Genomic DNA, 19,479 nt, shown 5'->3' with positions numbered 1-19,479 from the left:
CTGGGCAATGTCAAGGCCATCATGCCATAATCAAAAGGCTTGAAATATTTCAGCTATACTGTAAAAGCGTCAAACTTTAAATTAACTTTTCCATAATCTTCTAATGGCCCTGTGATGAACTGGTGACTTGTCCAGGGTGTGGCCCACCTCTCACCCATAGTCAGCGGGGCTAGGCGTTACCCGGCTTCGGTTAAGTGGCTGAACACGATAGGGCTCCTTCTCGTCTTCAAGAATGAATGAATAGTCCTCTCATTTATTGAGATGCACCCGGGTAGCCATTCATCCATTCATCCATTCATCTGCCGAGCGCTTTCCCGCTCTGCCGGTCGCGGGACTCGCTGGAGCCTATCCCAGCTTGCTATGGACAAAATGCATTTCACAATATTCCACCAAAGAAGGCTGAAATCTAAAATCAGCTTCAGCTCTCGTCTGATCACGGGCCAGTCTGGATCATTAGCTCACATTTCGGGGTTCAAACCGGCGCCGACCACGGATGTCTGGAGCCAACACAGCAGAGATGGTTTCATCGATCGTCTCGTCTAATGGAAGATGGATGGATGTACGGATGCTGACATGGCATTTAAAGTTGAACAGTTAAAGCCCTCTTCATTACGAAACGATGGAGATTTATTCCATCCCAGCAGCATGTAAAGTACAGTACTCATTTTGGCTCCAAATAAAGTTAAAATTGCTATTTTCATTGGGGCTAAGAAGCCTAAGCGTAGTCAAAGACTTGAAACTGCATGTGTAAACAGGAAGTAGAACCCACAGCAGTGCGACCTGCGTCTGTTCAGCGGCCCTTCGCTCTGAGGAGCTGCATCATCTCCTCTCTTCTGCTTCTCAGTCTACTAACCCACCCCGAGGATTTTCTTCATGCGCTCATACACTATGTAGGAGATGCTGACAGCTGGAATGACTTTGAGAAAGTTGGGGGTGATGCCTCGGTACATATCACCCTCGTGTGGTATGATGTACTTGAACTGGCCCACCATGGTCAGCTTGGGTTTCCCTTCAGTAATGGCTGAAAGAAAAGCAAAAGAGGTTGAGAGTTGACTCCTAGCTGGGCCATTGATTATGGAACAATATGTTAAGAACACGTCGGAATCCGTTTTACCTTGTGCCTGCATACGTGTGCGGATGAGAGCCAGGGGATAGGACGCCAGCTGTCCACAGGTACTTGAGATGGTACCACAGCCCAGGAGCACAAGAACTCCTGGATCTGCAGAGTCTAAGCAGTACCTCTGAAGCCAAGCGTTCTTCAGAGTCTTTAGATGGAGCAGGAACAGGCAGAAATAGTTTCATATGTAAAGGTGGCGAGTTGCGAAAGTAAGGTCAAACTTTAGCGGGCTATCTTTGAGCTTCTGATTTTGACTGTGGGCGGCACACACCTCGTACACGGCCAAATCGATACCAGCATAAGGAATGATGCCGACTGTATTTGGCAGGTAGCCCCTGTAGAAAGCCTGGGCTCCCTCCACCTTCAGGATCTTCCCGGCACAATCAGCCACACCCGAGTACTGTCCAGTCGTCCTCAGTGTAAGACGAGTCTTCAGCACCTACACACCAGAGTGGAGAAGCAGGGTGAGGATCGACTGTACCCCTACGGCGTCTTTGTATTTATTTACTTTATTGTGCTGCTACGTGCACCATTAGAAATAAAGTTCACTTTAAGTCTAGGCACTGAACTTAGTGCCACAGAAATACACTGCAGAATGTGAGAACTTTATGCCTTTGTCGGTCTAGGAGTGTGACGGAGTCCACAGCCCTCACCTGGCTTAGAGGAAGCCACACCTGCGGTATGAGTGCAGCCACTGTATGAATGGATGAATGCCGGCTCGTGTTGTAAAGGACAGACCCAGAAAGGCAGCAGAGATACAATGACCTTTAAACTGACCTCCATTGGGTAGATGATGGTCTGGGCAGTAGCTCCTGCCAAAGATCCAGCGATAAACCTTTCTTGTACCCTTAAAGAGCCCCCCTCTTTACTGCCCCGAATCAAGCACTTCATCTAAAGTAAAAGAAAGAATGGTTGGCGGGGAAAGACAGACGTGGGAAGGGCCCAGAGGGGGGGGGGGGGGGGGCAATAATATGATGCATCTGTGGAGAGAATTCAACTATCCGGACATGAAAATAGGCATTATTCAAGACTGGGTAGAGTTCTGGTCTTACATGTACCATTAGGTTTATTTATAAGGATTGAGTTCTAACTATTTCTTGTCATTGATTGGTTGGAGCGCACCGACCTGTTCATAGGCCATAAACTTAATGGCCGATTCAGGAGCAATCTTGAGGACATTGATCCCATTTCCCCTCCAGAGTGAGAACACGCCTCCTTCCTTGATCATTCCCCTCAGTCCAGACCAGAGATTCATTCCTTGAGATTTAGAACCATGTACCTGAATGCAAAAACAAGTCAATCATCTGAGTATAGTGGGTACAGATACAAGCTGCCAAACTGAGCTAGTTCAACAGGAAGGGGGTGCGAGGTGAGGTCCTTTATCAGGTTCAGGTCAGTGATGGCCCTGGGCAAAAAGCAGTTTTCCAGCCTTGAGGTGCGAGCTTTAGTTTAAAGGCTCTATAGTTGGTGACAGCCCAGAACCATTCAGTTTGACCACTGATAGGGTCATTTGCTTATTTTCATTTGTTTAAATGTAACCGTTAGATAAAGAACAGCCCCATCTGGTGGGCAGCGATGTTGTGCGCTCTGAAGGTATTGTGATGTCACTAAGTCAAGAGGTGGAGCCATGAACGTTATAAATAAACTTGTTCCGGGAAGCGGAAACAGTTGGTTGGAGGAAGCGCGCCGGACCAGCCGGTCCGGGCAGCGTGAGAGAAAATAGAAGCCTGGTGTCCGCCTGTTTCATTTCGGTGCGTTTGTAAATTAATATCACAATGTTAGAGACTTAATCTCTAACAACCACTCAGTTCCGAGGTGTGAATCAGCCTCGGTCATCCTCGCTGGCGGCTCAAACACTCTTAACGTCAGCTCCTCTAACCGTTTGTTTCACCGCCTCGACAGACAAAAACTCTCCGAGCACAAATGAGAAAAGCTTTGAGACAGCCCTTCACAAAAGTATAATCGTGAACTTTGTGAAATGACCCACCTGCAGGAAGACTTTTAGACGGTCCAATGGTGCAGTGCCTGTTCGGGACACAGCGCCTGCCATCGCCCCAGCAACCAGCTGCTTCCACACCAAACCTGAGCGCCGCTCACGCTCTGAGAACTCGTCTGGCACAGTCAGATGTTCTCCGATGTCAAACATCTGTGGCACTAGGAGAAATGTAAAGGACAACTTGTACCGGTATATCTTCCAGGTGGCCTTTAATCATTTGTATTGTCGAATTCTTTGCAGGTTACAACTGAATGCATCACGTTTTCACTATAAAAAAAGAAGCAAGCTTTTTCATATGTCTTCTATCTGATCCTTTCTGTTCCAGTTTTGTTATGTCCTGATCTTTTTTCAGAATAGTTTTTATTTATTTAGTTCTATTTTATTTTTATTTTATTTTGTATTTTTATTTTTGTTTTCAGATGACAGTAATTACTGGGCAGAATGGTGGCGCAGTGATTAGCGCCGCCGCCTCACAGCAAACAGGTACTGGGTTCGATTTCCATTCTGTGTGGCGTTTTTTGTTCTCCCCGTGTCTGTGTGGCCCCGCAATGCGCTGGTGACACATCCTGGGAGTACCCCGCCTCTCGCCCGTAGTCAGAAGAGACGATTGTTTCATGTACAAGAAGATGTTATTTTATTTTACCTCTATTTAAACAGGTAAGTTAATTGAGAACTAATTCTCATTTGGAACATGAGCCAATCAGAGATTGCAGACCCCGCCTCCAATAGACTATTGGATCTTGTGAGACAGTAAACAGGGCTTCCGGATCAGAGGGGCCAAACCTGCTCTAGCTTGCTGCTCCAGAACGGGAAAAGATACAACTACAACTGTAACATATATAAAACTAGAATGAACTATGAGTGTGCACACCAAATTTGAAGTCTCTAGCTCCAGAATTGAGGTCAGGATGGACTCCTGAAAAATGCAGATTTTTGAACAAAAATTAGCTCTCGGATCCGGATTTGGTCGAAATTAGTCATGGTCATAGACCTTTAAGGAGTACTTATGTGTGATTTTTTCAGATCCATACCGCCATGCGTTTTGAAGAAATTAAGAAAAGTGCCCTATCTCGCAATGTTAAAGAATCCTTTAAAAACATTCTAGAATCTGGATCCAGACAGACAGACAAACAGACCCAATTGCAATACCCTTGCCTCCCCTTCGGCGAGGGTAATAAAGATTCCACAAAGAAAGGCCCCCAGCCGGATTTGAACCTGCAACCTCCATCCAAAACGCAGGATGGCTGTTATCAGTCTGACTATCAGTAACTGTATCATTTCTGTCACTGAACGCAGCAGACTAACATGCGATTTTAGTTTTATAGATTGGAGACGGAGCAACGAGACTGGGAATATTCACGGGATTGGAGACGGAGCAATCGGACTGGGAATATTCACGGGATTGGAGATGGAGCAATGAGACTAGGAATATTCATGGGATTGGAGACGGAGCAATGAGACTGGGAATATTCACGGGATTGGAGACGGAGCAATCGGACTGGGAATATTCACGGGATTGAAGACGGATCAATCAGACTGGGAATATTCACGGGATTGGAGACGGAGCAACGAGACTGGGAATATTCACGGGATTGGAGACGGAGCAATGAGACTGGGAATATTCATGGGATTGGAGACGGAGCAATGAGACTGAGAATATTCATGGGATTGGAGACGGAGCAATGAGACTAGGAATATTCATGGGATTGGAGACGGAGCAATGAGACTGGGAATATTCATGGGCTTGGAGACGGAGCAATGAGACTGGGAATATTCATGGGATTGGAGACGGAGCAATGAGACTAGGAATATTCATGGGATTGGAGACGGAGCAATGAGACTGGGAATATTCATGGGATTGGAGACGGAGCAATGAGACTGGGAATATTCATGGGATTGGAGACGGAGCAATCAAACAAGAAACAGGTGGGAAATGTGGGATTTTATTGTAAAGCAGAACTTTCTGTCTAAAGAAAGGAACCAGCAGGACGACTTCAGCCTTCGTCTCGTTAACAACACAGGAAGTGATTGTGATCCGTGAACAGACAGGAAGCACTGGGGGAGGGGCGGAGTCCAGGAGGAACAAAGACACGCCCGTTTACTCCGACACCTCCGGACTCGTTAGTGTCCAAGTCCCGCCGCAGGTTCCAGGAGGACTGGAAGCAAAGGAAGGATTTCTGAGGACGGACAGCAGAGACGACTCTAGAGGCCGTCAGATGTCTCTCGTCTCAGATCACCTGACCCCAGGAGGACCAATAGGACAAAGGGAAAGCACAAACAACCCAGCAGCCGAAGAGTTAAAGTGTAATGATGGAGGACGTTCTAAGGACGTCGGATGAAGACAGTCTTAAAGATCCTGTTTGATGTCTCCAGAGAAGAGAGACGAGAACAATCCCCGAAATATTTAAATGACACCGTTTAGACTCTAATCAATAAGTATCGATCACTGGATCCTCGTCGCTGATATCTTTGATCGGATCGTGTTCTGGTGAAGACCCGGTGGACTCCAGTTCAAACAGGACGATGTGGGGACACCGCTCCTTGTCCCAGAACCCTGCGGAGACAGAACCAACAGAACTGAGCAGAAACGCCACAAAGCCACACCCGAACCCGATCAGTCCACCTTAAATGTCCAGGTGGACTCATTGTCTTTGTCCAACAACCTCAGATCCCTTCAGGTGAAACAGCTTCACCTTTTGTTGTGGAAAAGACACCAAAGGACAAAGACTATCTTGTCTCACAAGTCTGACAGAGAATAATCTCCCCGTGTCAGAAGGTTCTTCTACACATAGTTTCACACACAAAGACACTCACTGCGTTCATTCTGTCCTTGTCCCAACGCCCGCCGGCTGGATGACGACCTCTGGCTGGATGTCCACCTCTGGCTGGATGTCCACCTCCGGCTGCATGTCCACCTCCGGCTGCATGTCCACCTCTGGCTGCAGTCTCTTCGTGAGCTCAGCGCTGTCCTCAGAAGGTGGACGAGGTTTACCTGGATAACAAAGACGCATCAGTCCACCGCTCACGGTTGCAGGTGACGTGAACGGATGCGAGTGGACTCTGAAGCTGAAACCACCTCCTGTTTGCTTCATCAGGTCAAAGTGTCCAATCAAAGCCAGGAGACAGAGACTGGTTCTGTCTGGGTCGCTCACCTGTCCTCTGTCTGTACAGCTTGAATCCAACGGCAGCCGTGAGGACGAGAAGAACCGCTGCAGTGATGACGATGATGATGATGGCGTTCACGTTAGTGGGTTCCTCTGGAGAGCAGAAAACAACAAGTCAGAGAACAACGTCCATGTCCCAACAGAACCGTCCTGCAGACGGACAGCACCTGGTTGGTGGTCCTGCCGTCCTCTTTAGGTGGTTTCATTTCCACCTGTCCACAGGAGGACGGTCTGTGCTGCTTTCTGTCCTGATGTTGGTTCCAGTCTCAGGGAGACTCGTCCAATGTTCTAATGTTCTAGTGTGTTCTAATGTTCTGACAGAGGTTTGACTTTAAAACTAGAAACTTCTGAAAAATGAAATGGATCCAAAAGACTTTTTCTCCAACTCCAGACTGAAACCTCCGAAGCGCTGGAACGCTGCGTCCCTCTGCTGAGGCTGGACAGTCCCACAGCTCTGTGGACCTGTCCTCATGGAGAAACACAAGGTTCTGATAACATCCTGGTCCACATCAGGAATATGGGGAACGTTTTACATCCCAGCTTCTGGAGAAACGAAGGAACGTGGTGAAGAACGCTGATTCCATAAAGGAGCGTTAGAATCAACGTGTCTTCCCACGGTACTGAAGGACTTCATGTTGGACCCGTGTCCCACCCTCCTAGCTTCACGTCAACATTCACTGGGTTCTGGATCATCCTGCTAACAGATCCAGGTCCAACAGAACCTCCTCCGCAGTTCTGGATCGTCCTGCTAACAGATCCAGGTCCAATCAGAACCTCCTCCGCAGTTCTGGATCGTCCTGCTAACAGATCCAGGTCCAATCAGAACCTCCTCCGCAGTTCTGGATCATCCTGCTAACAAGCAGATCCAGGTCCAATCAGAACCTCCTCCGCAATTCTGGATCATCCTGCTAACAGATCCAGGTCCTATCAGAACCTCCTCCGCAGTTCTGGATCATCCTGCTAACAAGCAGATCCAGGTCCAATCAGAACCTCCTCCGCAGTTCTGGATCGTCCTGCTAACAGATCCAGGTCCAATCAGAGCCTCCTCCGCAGTTCTGGATCATCCTGCTAACAGATCCAGGTCCAATCAGAACCTCCTCCGCTGAGGACATGAACTGACTTTACTGACATCGTCCTGCATGAATGAAAGCCCAGTGGACATCGGACCGCCACCACCAACAGAACTATCACTGATTCAAAGGCTTCCGTCTTCTGTGCAGGTACCGGGTTAGGGTTCTGGTACCGTTGTCTGGGTCCCGGGTGGGTTATTGATTATCTGAACTCTAAAGTTACACAGAAAACAGCAAACGACAATAAAAGAAACAAAACTTCTGTCCAACTCTTCAAACCCATGATCTGGACCATCAGAGAGACAGAAATGTGTCCCCACCTTCACCCCCTGATCCCAGTCTCACCCCAGTTGGTCCAGATCTTTCCCTTGTCCAGTCTGGTGACCAAGTCGTCCTTCACACCGAAGAGCTGGAACACACAGTCGTACCTCCTCCAGTCTTCAGCCGCCGCCGATGAAAGGTCCAGGTCCACACTCATCTGGAAGGTTCCGTCATGGTTGGGGAGGATCTCTCCGTGCTCCACCTCCTCATGAAGCTCCTCCCCATCCTTCCTCCAGAAGAGAGCGGCTCTGTCTGGGTAGAAACCTGTAGCGAAGCAGCTGACGGGAGAAGAAGGAGTCTTCTGGAGGAGAAACACTGAGGGGAGCTCTGGAGGAGGAGACAAAGACACGTTAGAGAGGGGAGATCTGGAGGAGGAGACAAAGACACGTTAGAGAAGGGAGATCTGGAGGAGGAGACAAAGACACGTTAGAGAGGGGAGCTCTGGAGGAGGAGACAGACACGTTAGAGAGGGGAGATCTGGAGGAGGAGACAAAGACACGTTAGAGAGGGGAGATCTGGAGGAGGAGACAAAGACACGTTAGAGAGGGGAGCTCTGGAGGAGGAGACAGACACGTTAGAGAGGGGAGCTCTGGAGGAGGAGACAGAGACACGTTAGAGAGGGGAGCTCTGGAGGAGGAGACAAAGACACGTCATCAGGAGTCACTGTTGTCGCCAGAGACACTGAAACAACGCAAATAAACCTCAGAGGAGAGGAGGCGACAAAAGAAGGGAGGAGCAGAGGAGAAGAAGACTGAAGGAAAGAGAAGGAGGACAGAGAGGTAAAGGACAGAGTGTGTCTCTGTGTGAGGGTCAGAAACAGCAGAGGAACATGAAGGTTGTTGGTTTGAAACTCCACCAGGTGATGTGCTTCTACCTGTTCTCAGCAGAGAGCTCCTCCCATACTCCAGATACTTCCTCCCCCACTCAGGACACTCCTGGGTGAGGGAATACTTGTTGTGTTCCATCAGAGCTCTATCATGATCCCATCTGCGTTTGGTGATGACAGCCTCAGGACTGGGAGCGATCCATGTCTCCGTCTTCAGGTCCAGGACGATGAAGTCTTCTCCATTATAACCATGCTGATGAAAACCAGTGACTTCTCCAGTCTCATCGTCCCACTCACAGCCGTACATCCGCTGGACAATGTGGACACCTGAGAGAGAGACAGACTCCAGTCATCGACCTGGTCCTCACTGGAACCAGCAGAACCAGCAGAACCAGCAGAACCAGTCTGTGTCCCGGAGCTTTAGAAACCCAGCAGTGATGCAAAAGGGTTCCTGCAGAGGTGTGTATGTGTGTGTGTGTGTGTGTTTACTTCCTACAGCATGAACACAACATTTAATAAACACAAACAAACCTTCTGATTGGTTGAAGCGCTTCCTTAAAGTTTCCATGTTGAATTTGTACTGTTCTTGGATCCCCACTTGGATCCCCGTCTGTCGGGTCCAGTACTCTGGATCCTCTGCTGTGACTTTGTCCATCCAGTCCTGTTTGGGTTCTGCTCTCTTGGTCTTACTGTCATAGTGAAACATCTGGACGTCATCGATCAAACCAACGGACACATACTCCGGGAAGTTTGAGACTCCAGAAGACGCCGTCTCGAAATACTTCACAGAGTGAGTCTCTGAAAGAAAAACCAGAATCACGATCTGAAGGTTGAACCTGTTTCCACCTGATGACATCACTTCCTGCTCTCCACTCACACCTGAACCTGTGACCGATGACAACTTCTGGTTCTGATCACAGGTTTGAACTCTGAGGCTCCTGCAGCTGAAACCCAGCAGAACTTCTTCTTCTATGGTTTCACAAAGTCGCGCTGGTCATTTTCCACCATCAGCTGATAACTGGCATCATTTTCAAGGCCAGATGTCGGAGAGTTTGTGAATTAAAACGGTTTGACCCTAAAGATTTGGGTTTCAGCACCACAACAAATAAAGGTGTGACCCGGTCCCGAAACACCGTCAGGTCCTGATGGGCAGAACCTGCAGAACCCAAAGCCTGTTTCACTCACAACAGATTTTGTGATGAATATTTCTCATTAATATTGATACATTTAATATTTGAAGGACACGGTTCTATATAAGAAAGAACGCCAGTCTAACACCAGTTATAACACCAGTCAGCAGTTATTACAGCAGTTACAATACCAGTTATAACACCAGTTATAACAGCAGTTATAATATCCGTTACAGTCTGGATTCAGAGCGGATTCTGATCCTCTGACGTTCCAACATTCCCTCCATCATCAGCTGACGTCTCTTCCTTCTCGTCCTGGTTCTAACAGTTGGTTCTGTTCAGGTATCAACAGGAAGGTTCTCTGATTTGTTCTCTTTGAGTTCTGACACTTCCATTGTTGTTCTCCTCAGAACCTCCGCCGTCGTCTGAAGACGTTGGACATCCTGTTTCTGTGTCACGTCCAGAATGCTGAACAAATCCGTCCCCTGCTCATAGTTCGGTGTGGAAACCGTGCGGTCCAGTCCATGCTGGGTTCTGAGGCTGACACGGGTCAGAACCCATCCAAACGGATCAGGACATTTGTCAGCTGGAGAATAAAGCTGTCCACTCTCTGGTGGACAAACTCTATCGTGAAGACGCAGCTTGGAAACCATCTCTAAACCGGTTTGTTGTTGGACCTCAGCAGAACCACCGACCGACACCAGCACACCTCCGTCATCAGGTCTGATGTCCGTCTGAGCCGGAGGTTCTGAACCCATCAAATTAAAGAGGACAAAGAAGGAAGAACTACCTCTGTCCTCCTGTCCCAGTTTGACCTGAAGTAAATGGACTTTACAGGAAGAACTTTAAGATTAAAGCCGCAAGCGGCGTTGTAGGCCCTCGCCGGCCGACAGGCCGTTGAGCTGACCCGCCGACGCACGCCGCTCTTGTCCTGAGTGCTTCACAAGTGTTTAGATTTGAGCTGCATTAGTAGCTTACAGTTTAGTCAAATCGTTATTTGGATTATCTGCCATCAGGAGTTTCAATCCAATATGGCCGCCTTCCTGTGTGTCTGGGGGCGTGGCCATAATACTTTTTTTTTTTGCCCTGACATGACGCATGTCTGTACCGAATTTCGTGGCTGTCCGACAAAGTTGGCGTCGGACCCCTCCCCATAGGAGGGGTTGCCATCGCCACGGCAACACCGTAAAAACAACAACATGGTTACGATTGTGTTTTTTGATCGGGACCACATGAGGGACTTTTCTGGTAAATTTCAATCATTTCTGGCAAACAATTTTTTAAATTCCCATTCAATTTTTGTTATCGTTCTCTAGGGGGCGCTGTAAGGCTGATTGTCAAAGTTTCCCTAGTGTCCAGGTAGGAAGGGTCAATAAGTGTTTAATGTCTGGTTTGGATTGGAGTGTGTGTGTGCAAACGCTGACTCAGCAGTTTTTAAGTTTCAATCCAATATGGCCGCCTTCCTGTGTATCTGGGGGCGTGGCCATAATACTTTTTTTTTTTTGCCCTGACTTGACGCATGTGTGTACCGAATTTCGTGGCTGTCCGACAAAGTTGGCGTCGGACCCCCTATAGGCACAATGCATTGTGATTTTTGTAGGTGGCGCTAGCGCGCCACTTTTTCATGCCCAATTTTGAAACACATAAAATAATAAATTTTTCGCCGGTTCTGAGCTTGGTTCAAAGTTTGGTGAGTTTTCGAGCATGTTCAGGGGGTCAAATTGCCGTTTAAACAGCAGAACAAAGAAGAAAAATAAAGAATAAAGAAGAAGAATTAAAGCCGCAAGCGGCGTTGTAGGCCCTCGCCGGCCGACAGGCCGTTGAGCTGACCCGCCGACGCACGCCGCTTTTGTCCTGAGTGCTTCGCAAGTGTTTAGATTTGAGCTGCATGAGTAGCTCACAGTTTAGTCAAATCGTTATTTGGATTATATGGCCATCTGCCATCAGGAGATTCAATCCAATATGGCCGCCTTCCTGTGTGTCTGGGGGCGTGGCCACAATACATTTTTTTTTTGCCCTGACATGACGCATGTCTGTACCGAATTTCGTGGCTGTCCGACAAAGTTGGCGTCGGACCCCTCACCATAGGCGGGGTTGCCATCGCCACGGCAACACAGTAAAAACAACAACATGGTTACGGCTGTGTTTTTTGATCGGGACCACATGAGGGACTTTTCTGGTAAGTTTCAATCATTTCTGGCAAAGTATTTTTTTAATTCCCATTCAATTTTTGTTATCGTTCTCTAGGGGGCGCTGTAAGGCTGATTGTCAAAGTTTCCCTTTTAAAGTGTCCAGGTAGGAAGGGTCAATAAGTGTTTAAAATTTGGTTTGGATTGGAGTGTGTGTGTGTGCAAACGCTGACTCTGCAGTTTTTAAAATTATATCCAATATGGCCGCCTTCCTGTGTGTTTGGGGGCGTGGCCATAATTTTTATTTTTTTTTGCCCTGACTTGACGCATGTGTGTACCGAATTTCGTGGCTGTCCGACAAAGTTGGCGTCGGACCCCCCATAGGCACAATGCATTGTGATTTTTGTAGGTGGCGCTAGCGCGCCACTTTTTCATGCCCAATTTTAAAACACATAAAATAATTAATTTTTCGCCGGTTCTGAGCTTGGTTCAAAGTTTGGTGAGTTTTCGAGCATGTTCAGGGGGTCAAATTGCCGTTTAAACAGCAGAACAAAGAAGAATAAAGAAGAATAAAGAATAAAGAATAAAGAAGAATTAAAGCCGCAAGCGGCGTTGTAGGCCCTCGCCGGCCGACAGGCCGTTGAGCTGACCCGCCGACGCACGCCGCTTTTGTCCTGAGTGCTTCGCAAGTGTTTAGATTTGAGCTGCATTAGTAGCTCACAGTTTGGTCAAATCGTTATTTGGATTATATGGCCATCTGCCATCAGGAGTTTCAATCCAATATGGCCGCCTTCCTGTGTGTCTGGGGGCGTGGCCATAATACTTTTTTTTTTGCCCTGACATGACGCATGTCTGTACCGAATTTCGTGGCTGTCCAACAAAGTTGGCGTCGGACCCCTCCCCATAGGAGGGGTTGCCATCGCCATGGCAACGGCGTAAAAACAACATGGTTACAATTGTGTTTTTTGATCGGGACCACGTGAGGGACTTTTCTGGTAAGTTTCAATCATTTCTGGCAAAGTATTTTTTTAATTCCCATTCAATTATTGTTATCGTTCTCTAGGGGGCGCTGTAAGGCTGATTGTCAAAGTTTCCCTTTTAAAGTGTCCAGGTAGGAAGGGTCAATACGTGTTTAATATCTGGTTTGGATTGGAGTGTGTGTGTGTGCAAACGCTGACTCAGCAGTTTTTAAGTTTCAATCCAATATGGTCGCCTTCCTGTGTGTTTGGGGGCGTGGCCATAATTTTTTTTTTTTTTTGCCCTGACTTGACGCATGTGTGTACCGAATTTCGTGGCTGTCCGACAAAGTTGGCGTCGGACCCCCCATAGGCACAATGCATTGTGATTTTTGTAGGTGGCGCTAGCGCGCCACTTTTTCATGCCCAATTTTAAAACACATAAAATAATTAATTTTTCGCCGGTTCTGAGCTTGGTTCAAAGTTTGGTGAGTTTTCGAGCATGTTCAGGGGGTCAAATTGCCGTTTAAACAGCAGAACAAAGAAGAAAAATAAAGAATAAAGAAGAATTAAAGCCGCAAGCGGCGTTGTAGGCCCTCGCCGGCCGACAGGCCGTTGAGCTGACCCGCCGACGCGCGCCGCTTTTGTCCTGAGTGCTTCGCAAGTGTTTAGATTTGAGCTGCATGAGTAGCTCACAGTTTCGTCAAATCGTTATTTGGATTATATGGCCATCTGCCGTCAGGAGTTTCAATCCAATATGGCCGCCTTCCTGTGTGTCTGGGGGCGTGGCCACAATACATTTTTTTTTTGCCCTGACATGACGCATGTCTGTACCGAATTTCGTGGCTGTCCGACAAAGTCGGACCCCTCCCCATAGGAGGGGTTGCCATCGCCATGGCAACAGCGTAAAAACAACATGGTTACGATTGTGTTTTTTGATCGGGACCACATGAGGGACTTTTCTGGTAAGTTTCAATCATTTCTGGCAAAGTATTTTTTTAATTCCCATTCAATTTTTGTTATCGTTCTCTAGGGGGCGCTGTAAGGCTGATTGTCAAAGTTTCCCTTTTAAAGTGTCCAGGTAGGAAGGGTCAATAAGTGTTTAAAATTTGGTTTGGATTGCAGTGTGTGTGTGTGCAAACGCTGACTCTGCAGTTTTTAAAATTATATCCAATATGGCCGCCTTCCTGTGTGTTTGGGGGCGTGGCCATAATTTTTTTTTTTTTTTGCCCTGACTTGACGCATGTGTGTACCGAATTTCGTGGCTGTCCGACAAAGTTGGCGTCGGACCCCCCATAGGCACAATGCATTGTGATTTTTGTAGGTGGCGCTAGCGCGCCACTTTTTCATGCCCAATTTTAAAACACATAAAATAATTAATTTTTCGCCGGTTCTGAGCTTGGTTCAAAGTTTTGTGAGTTTTCGAGCATGTTCAGGGGGTCAAATTGCCGTTTAAACAGCAGAACAAAGAAGAAAAAGAAAAATAAAGAAGAATTAAAGCCGCAAGCGGCGTTGTAGGCCCTCGCCGGCCGACAGGCCGTTGAGCTGACCCGCCGACGCACGCCGCTTTTGTCCTGAGTGCTTCGCAAGTGTTTAGATTTGAGCTGCATGAGTAGCTCACAGTTTAGTCAAATCGTTATTTGGATTATATGGCCATCTGCCATCAGGAGTTTCAATCCAATATGGCCGCCTTCCTGTGTGTCTGGGGGCGTGGCCACAATACATTGTTTTTTTGCCCTGACATGACGCATGTCTGTACCGAATTTCGTGGCTGTCCGACAAAGTTGGCGTCGGACCCTTCCCCATAGGAGGGGTTTCCATCGCCATGGCAACAGCGTAAAAACAACAACGTGGTTACGATTGTGTTTTTTGATCGGGACCACATGAGGGACTTTTCTGGTAAGTTTCAATCATTTCTGGCAAAGTGTTTTTTTAATTCCCATTCAATTTTTGTTATCGTTCTCTAGGGGGCGCTGTAAGGCTGATTGTCAAAGTTTCCCTTTTAAAGTGTCCAGGTAGGAAGGGTCAATAAGTGTTTAAAATTTGGTTTGGATTGGAGTGTGTGTGTGTGCAAACGCTGACTCAGCAGTTTTTAAAATTATATCCAATATGGCCGCCTTCCTGTGTGTCTGGGGGCGTGGCCATAATACTTTTTTTTTTTGCCCTGACTTGACGCATGTGTGTACCGAATTTCGTGGCTGTCCGACAAAGTTGGCGTCGGACCCCCCATAGGCACAATGCATTGTGATTTTTGTAGGTGGCGCTAGCGCGCCACTTTTTCATGCCCAATTTCAAAACACATAAAATAATTAATTTTTCGCCGGTTCTGAGCTTGGTTCAAAGTTTGGTGAGTTTTCGAGCATGTTCAGGGGGTCAAATTGCCGTTTAAACAGCAGAACAAAGAAAAAGAAAAAGAAAAAGAATAAAGAATTTTTGCAAAAACAATATAACTTTTTTTCTGAGTGTGCGATTTCTACACAAAATACGTTTTTGGAATGGTCTCGACGAGGGCTACGCGCCTGTGGGGGCACACAAACACGAGTTGACGAGCTTCGCTCGTCAACTCGTGTTTGTGTGTGTGTCTGTGTGTCTGTGTGTCTGTGTTGTTTAGTGTCGGGGTGTGTGTGTGTGTGCTGTTGAGTGTCGTGGGTGTGGGCGTGGGTGTGTTGGTCGCCCGATGGTTGACTCGCTGCGCTCGTCAACCATCGGAAGACAGTTACAAACACGAGTTGACTCGCTGCGCTCGTCAACTCGTGTTTGTGGATCTCTGTGTGTGTGCGTTTGTGTTGTTTAGTGTCGGTGTGTGTGTGCGTGAGTGTGTTGGATGCCGAGGGTTGACGAGCTGCGCTCGTCAACTTTGTCGAGGGTTGACGAGCTGCGCTCGTCAACTTTGTCGAGAGTTGACGAGCTGCGCTCGTCAACTTGTCATCTTCTGCGTTGCAAAAGCAATAGCCCCTTACGCCTAGAATAGGCGCTCGGGCCTAATAAAGAATTTTTGCAAAAACAATATAACTTTTTTTGTGAGTGTGCGATTTCTACACAAAATACATTTTCGGAATGGTCTCGACGACGGCTACGCGTCTGTGGGGGCACACAAACACGAGTTGACGAGCTTCGCTCGTCAACTCGTGTTTGTGTGTGTGTGTGTGTGTCTGCGTGTCTGTGTTGTTTAGTGTCGGGGTGTGTGTGTGTGTGCTGTTGAGTGTCGTGGGTGTGGGCGTGGGTGTGTTGGTCGCCCGATGGTTGACTCGCTGCGCTCGTCAACCATCGGAAGACAGTTACAAACACGAGTTGACTCGCTGCGCTCGTCAACTCGTGTTTGTGGATCTCTGTGTGTGTGCATTTGTGTTGTTGAGTGTCGGTGTGTGTGTGTGTGCTGTTGAGTGTCGGTGTGTGTGTGCGTGAGTGTGTTGGTCGTCCTCAACAGCAAGGCAAAGTTGGATGCCGAGGGTTGACGAGCTGCGCTCGTCAACTTTGTCGAGGGTTGACTCGCTACGCTCGTCAACTTGTCTTCTGCGTTGCAAAAGCAATAGCCCCTTACGCCTAGAATAGGCGCTCGGGCCTAATAAAGAATTTTTGCAAAAACAATATAACTTTTTTTGTGAGTATGCGATTTTTACACAAAATACATTTTCGGAATGGTCTCGACGAGGGCTACGCGTCTGTGGGGGCACACAGACACACACAAACACGAGTTGACTCGCTGCGCTCGTCAACTCGTGTTTGTGTGTGTCTGTATGTGTGTGTTGTTTCGTGTCGGGGTGTGTGTGTGCTGTTGAGTGTCGTGGGTGTGGGCGTGGGTGTGTTGGTCGCCCGATGGTTGACTCGCTGCGCTCGTCAACCATCGGAAGACAGTTACAAACACAGTTGACTCGCTGCGCTCGTCAACTGTGTTTGTCGATGTCTGTGTGTGTGCATTTGTGTTGTTTAGTGTCGGTGTGTGTGTGTGTGCTGTTGAGTGTCGGTGTGTGTGTGCGTGAGTGTGTTGGTCGTCCTCAACAGCATGGCAAAGTTGGATGCCGAGGGTTGACGAGCTGCGCTCGTCAACTTTGTCGAGGGTTGACTCGCTACGCTCGTCAACTTGTCTTCTGCGTTGCAAAAGCAATAGCCCCTTACGCCTAGAATAGGCGCTCGGGCCTAATGACGGGTCGGTACCGTTTGGACATTTCTAGACTCCTAACATTTCAGGAAGTCCAACAACAGAACCGTCAACCCAGACAGCAGGATAGAAACTCACCTCCCACCGCCCCAGGTACACCTGTACCCAGAACCAGAACCAGAACCAGAACCAGAACCAGAACCGAGGTCTTCATCGTGAACTGTCCCATCTGCAGCTCAAACAACAGAACAGCCACAAGATTCTTTAAAGCTTCCAGTCCAACCATCAAGGGTGAAGTGAGGACAAAACACGAGAGGAGCGGACTTCCCCGTCCGTCTGAGCCAATCAGGATTTAGTCTGAGCGATGACGTCGCTTGTTACTCGGCAGAACTGTCACAGGTTGTGAATCAAAAGCGAAAGTAGAATGGATCTTATTTTAAGCTGCGTCAGAGTCTTTGTTTGAGCGTCTCAGCAGGTTCTGAGTTCTGGACGCTGAAAACTTCTGGACCGACAGAAACGTGAGCCGCTGTTGATGTTTGATCCGGATGCTGCTCCGCTTTCTGCTCCACTTTCACTGCGCTCATGTTCCTGGTAGAGTCAATGCGGAATAATAAAAGTCCCACCTTGAGTTCTTCAGCTGAGACAACAGAACCCATGATCCGAACAGGGTCCATCTTTACCTGACAGGTTCGACCTGCTGGTCGTTACCTGAGCTCATCATTTAGCTTCAGTAAGGAAGTAAATGTTATTTATATATTATATATTATTCATAGATCACCTTCACAGACAACAAGCCACAAAGCGGCTGGCCTAACTCTGAAGTTTAACCTAGATAGAAGGCCAAAAAAAAACACCCTGTGGAGACTGAATACTGGACTATTGAATAATAATGCGTTCAAAGTCGAAATGGCAGAGGAACTGAAGACCTATTTGGAATTCAACGATAATGGAACAGTTAATCCTGCAATCCTGTGGGATGCTGCTAAAGCATATCTTAGGGGGAAAATCATAGCCAAATGTGTGAGGCTGAAGAGGCTAAGAGACAAGAAATTAGCAGACTTGCAGGCGCAACTAAAAAATCTGGAACAACTGCATAGTATCAATAAGGATCCTTCGACACTGGAGCAAATGAGGCCAATTAAACAGGACATTGATAAGATCCTCAGTGAGGAAATTGAAAAAAAAGCTACGATTTATGAAACAGCGACATTATGAGGTGGGATCTAAAGCATCTAGATTACTTGCATGGAAACTTAGGAAGCAACGAGATGAAAATTCAATCCACAAAATCAAGGATCCTATAACAAACAAGTCACATGATAAACTGGAGGGAATCCATAAGGCATTTGAAAAATATTATCAATCTCTATACACACAACCAGATAAGCCAGATGACTCTTCAATTCAGCAATTTTTAGCTTTATTAGATTTACCCTCTATAGGAAATGATCAAAACAATACATTGGTTCGTGAAATAACAATAGAGGAGATTGATGGTGGAATTTTGGGTCTCAGTGCCAATAAATCACCAGGCTGTGATGGGTTCCCTCCAGAATGGTACAAAGGCATGAGAGAAATGTTACTTCCTCTGCTGAAAGCCTCCTTCAACCACACCCTGAACTGTTGACTCCGCCCACCATCATGGAGTGAAGCATTTATATCAGTAATACCAAAGGAGGGGAAGGATAAAATGGACTGTAAAGCATATAGACCAATTAGTGTGCTGAATGTAGACTATAAATTATACGCAGCTATTTTAGCCAACAGACTGAACACAATAATGGTCGTTAATCGATGAGGACCAGACAGGCTTCATGAGTAACAGGCAAACACGACAACATACGGCGAAAGTCAAGCGCAGTCCTTCTCAGCCTTGATGCGGAGAAGGCTTCCGATTCAGTGGGATGGGACTTCTTATTTCAAGTTATGAAAAGATTTTTATTTTGTGATTTGTTTATAGGAACACTCTACTCCTCACCAACAGCAAGGATAAAGATCAATGGCTGTCTCTCAAACCGTATAAAACTACAGCGAGGATGTAGACAGGACTTGATACCATTTTGGACACTTCTCAACATCTTGTGCTGAAATGCAGAGATACAGCAAGAACAACATGTGCAGTGGCTTGCAGAAGTATTTATACCCTCTGAACCTTTTCACATTTTGTCACGTTACAACCACAACCAAATATATATATATGTTATTGGAATTTTCTGTGAAAGACCAACACAAAGCCGCGCACAATTGTGAAGTATAAAGAAAAGTGTACATGATTTTAAATTTTACAAATAAAAACTTTTACAAATAAAAACTGAAAAGTGTAGTGGGCAAAAGTATTCTCTCCATGCAAACAATTGCACCCAAAAAGATGCAGAAAAGGTAGTCCATGCTTTCGTAACTTCCAGGCTGGATTACCACTGTACTTTCGGCCAAGGAACACACCTGACCATTCAAGAATAAAGTTTCAGGGGTGTGTCAAGGAGGTGAAGTTATAACTTCTTGGCCTAAATGCAAAACGATATGTGTGGATGAACGCCAACATTCTGAACACACCTCGCCTACTGTCAAACATCAAGGTGGCAGCGTCATGCTCTCGGAGTCTTTCACTTCAGCAGGGACAGGACAGATCAGGTCCAGGTTGATGGGAAGAGGGACTGAGCCAAATATAGGA

General features: G+C 47.1%; 2 protein-coding genes and 1 long non-coding RNA gene across 3 annotated transcripts; all 3 read right to left on the bottom strand.

The window, feature by feature from the left end:
• Positions 1 to 848: 848 nt before the first annotated feature.
• On the bottom strand, positions 849 to 3,263 carry LOC137913682 (mitochondrial adenyl nucleotide antiporter SLC25A23-like). The gene is made up of 6 exons (XM_068757317.1): positions 3,105 to 3,263; positions 2,244 to 2,396; positions 1,895 to 2,008; positions 1,389 to 1,556; positions 1,115 to 1,265; positions 849 to 1,021 (listed from the first exon to the last, which is right to left on the bottom strand). The coding sequence occupies exons 1-6, from the start codon at positions 3,261 to 3,263 to the stop codon at positions 849 to 851; spliced, it is 918 nt and encodes a 305-aa protein (XP_068613418.1).
• Positions 3,264 to 5,040: 1,777 nt separating this feature from the next.
• On the bottom strand, positions 5,041 to 6,100 carry LOC137913703 (uncharacterized). The gene is made up of 2 exons (XR_011106377.1): positions 5,928 to 6,100; positions 5,041 to 5,667 (listed from the first exon to the last, which is right to left on the bottom strand). It is a non-coding gene; the product is annotated as an uncharacterized lncRNA (long non-coding RNA).
• A 175-nt stretch (positions 6,101 to 6,275) lies between these two features.
• On the bottom strand, positions 6,276 to 17,023 carry LOC137913702 (major histocompatibility complex class I-related gene protein-like; the record flags this gene model as incomplete). Its single annotated transcript, XM_068757337.1, has 5 exons — positions 16,947 to 17,023; positions 9,026 to 9,292; positions 8,543 to 8,821; positions 7,693 to 7,995; positions 6,276 to 6,370 (listed from the first exon to the last, which is right to left on the bottom strand). Coding segments are annotated over exons 1-5 (1,020 nt in total), but the record flags the coding sequence as incomplete, so codon positions are not given.
• Between the last annotated feature and the right edge of the window lie 2,456 nt (positions 17,024 to 19,479).

This window comes from Brachionichthys hirsutus, unplaced genomic scaffold (assembly GCF_040956055.1).
Source record: "Brachionichthys hirsutus isolate HB-005 unplaced genomic scaffold, CSIRO-AGI_Bhir_v1 contig_747, whole genome shotgun sequence".
Lineage (NCBI taxonomy): Eukaryota > Metazoa > Chordata > Actinopteri > Lophiiformes > Brachionichthyidae > Brachionichthys > Brachionichthys hirsutus.
Note: the sequence above shows the minus strand (reverse complement) of the source record. Positions and strands in the feature narration are given on the sequence as shown.

Excerpts from the sequence above, each read along its gene's own strand:
- LOC137913682 (XM_068757317.1), bottom strand. The coding sequence starts at position 3,263 with ATGTTTGACATCGGAGAACATCTGACTGTGCCAGACGAGTTCTCAGAG. Across the intron at positions 2,397-3,104 it reads GTCTAAAAGTCTTCCTGCAG|GTACATGGTTCTAAATCTCA; the intron begins GTGGGTCATTTC and ends TTTTGCATTCAG. Across the intron at positions 1,022-1,114 it reads CACACGTATGCAGGCACAAG|CCATTACTGAAGGGAAACCC; the intron begins GTAAAACGGATT and ends CTTTTCTTTCAG.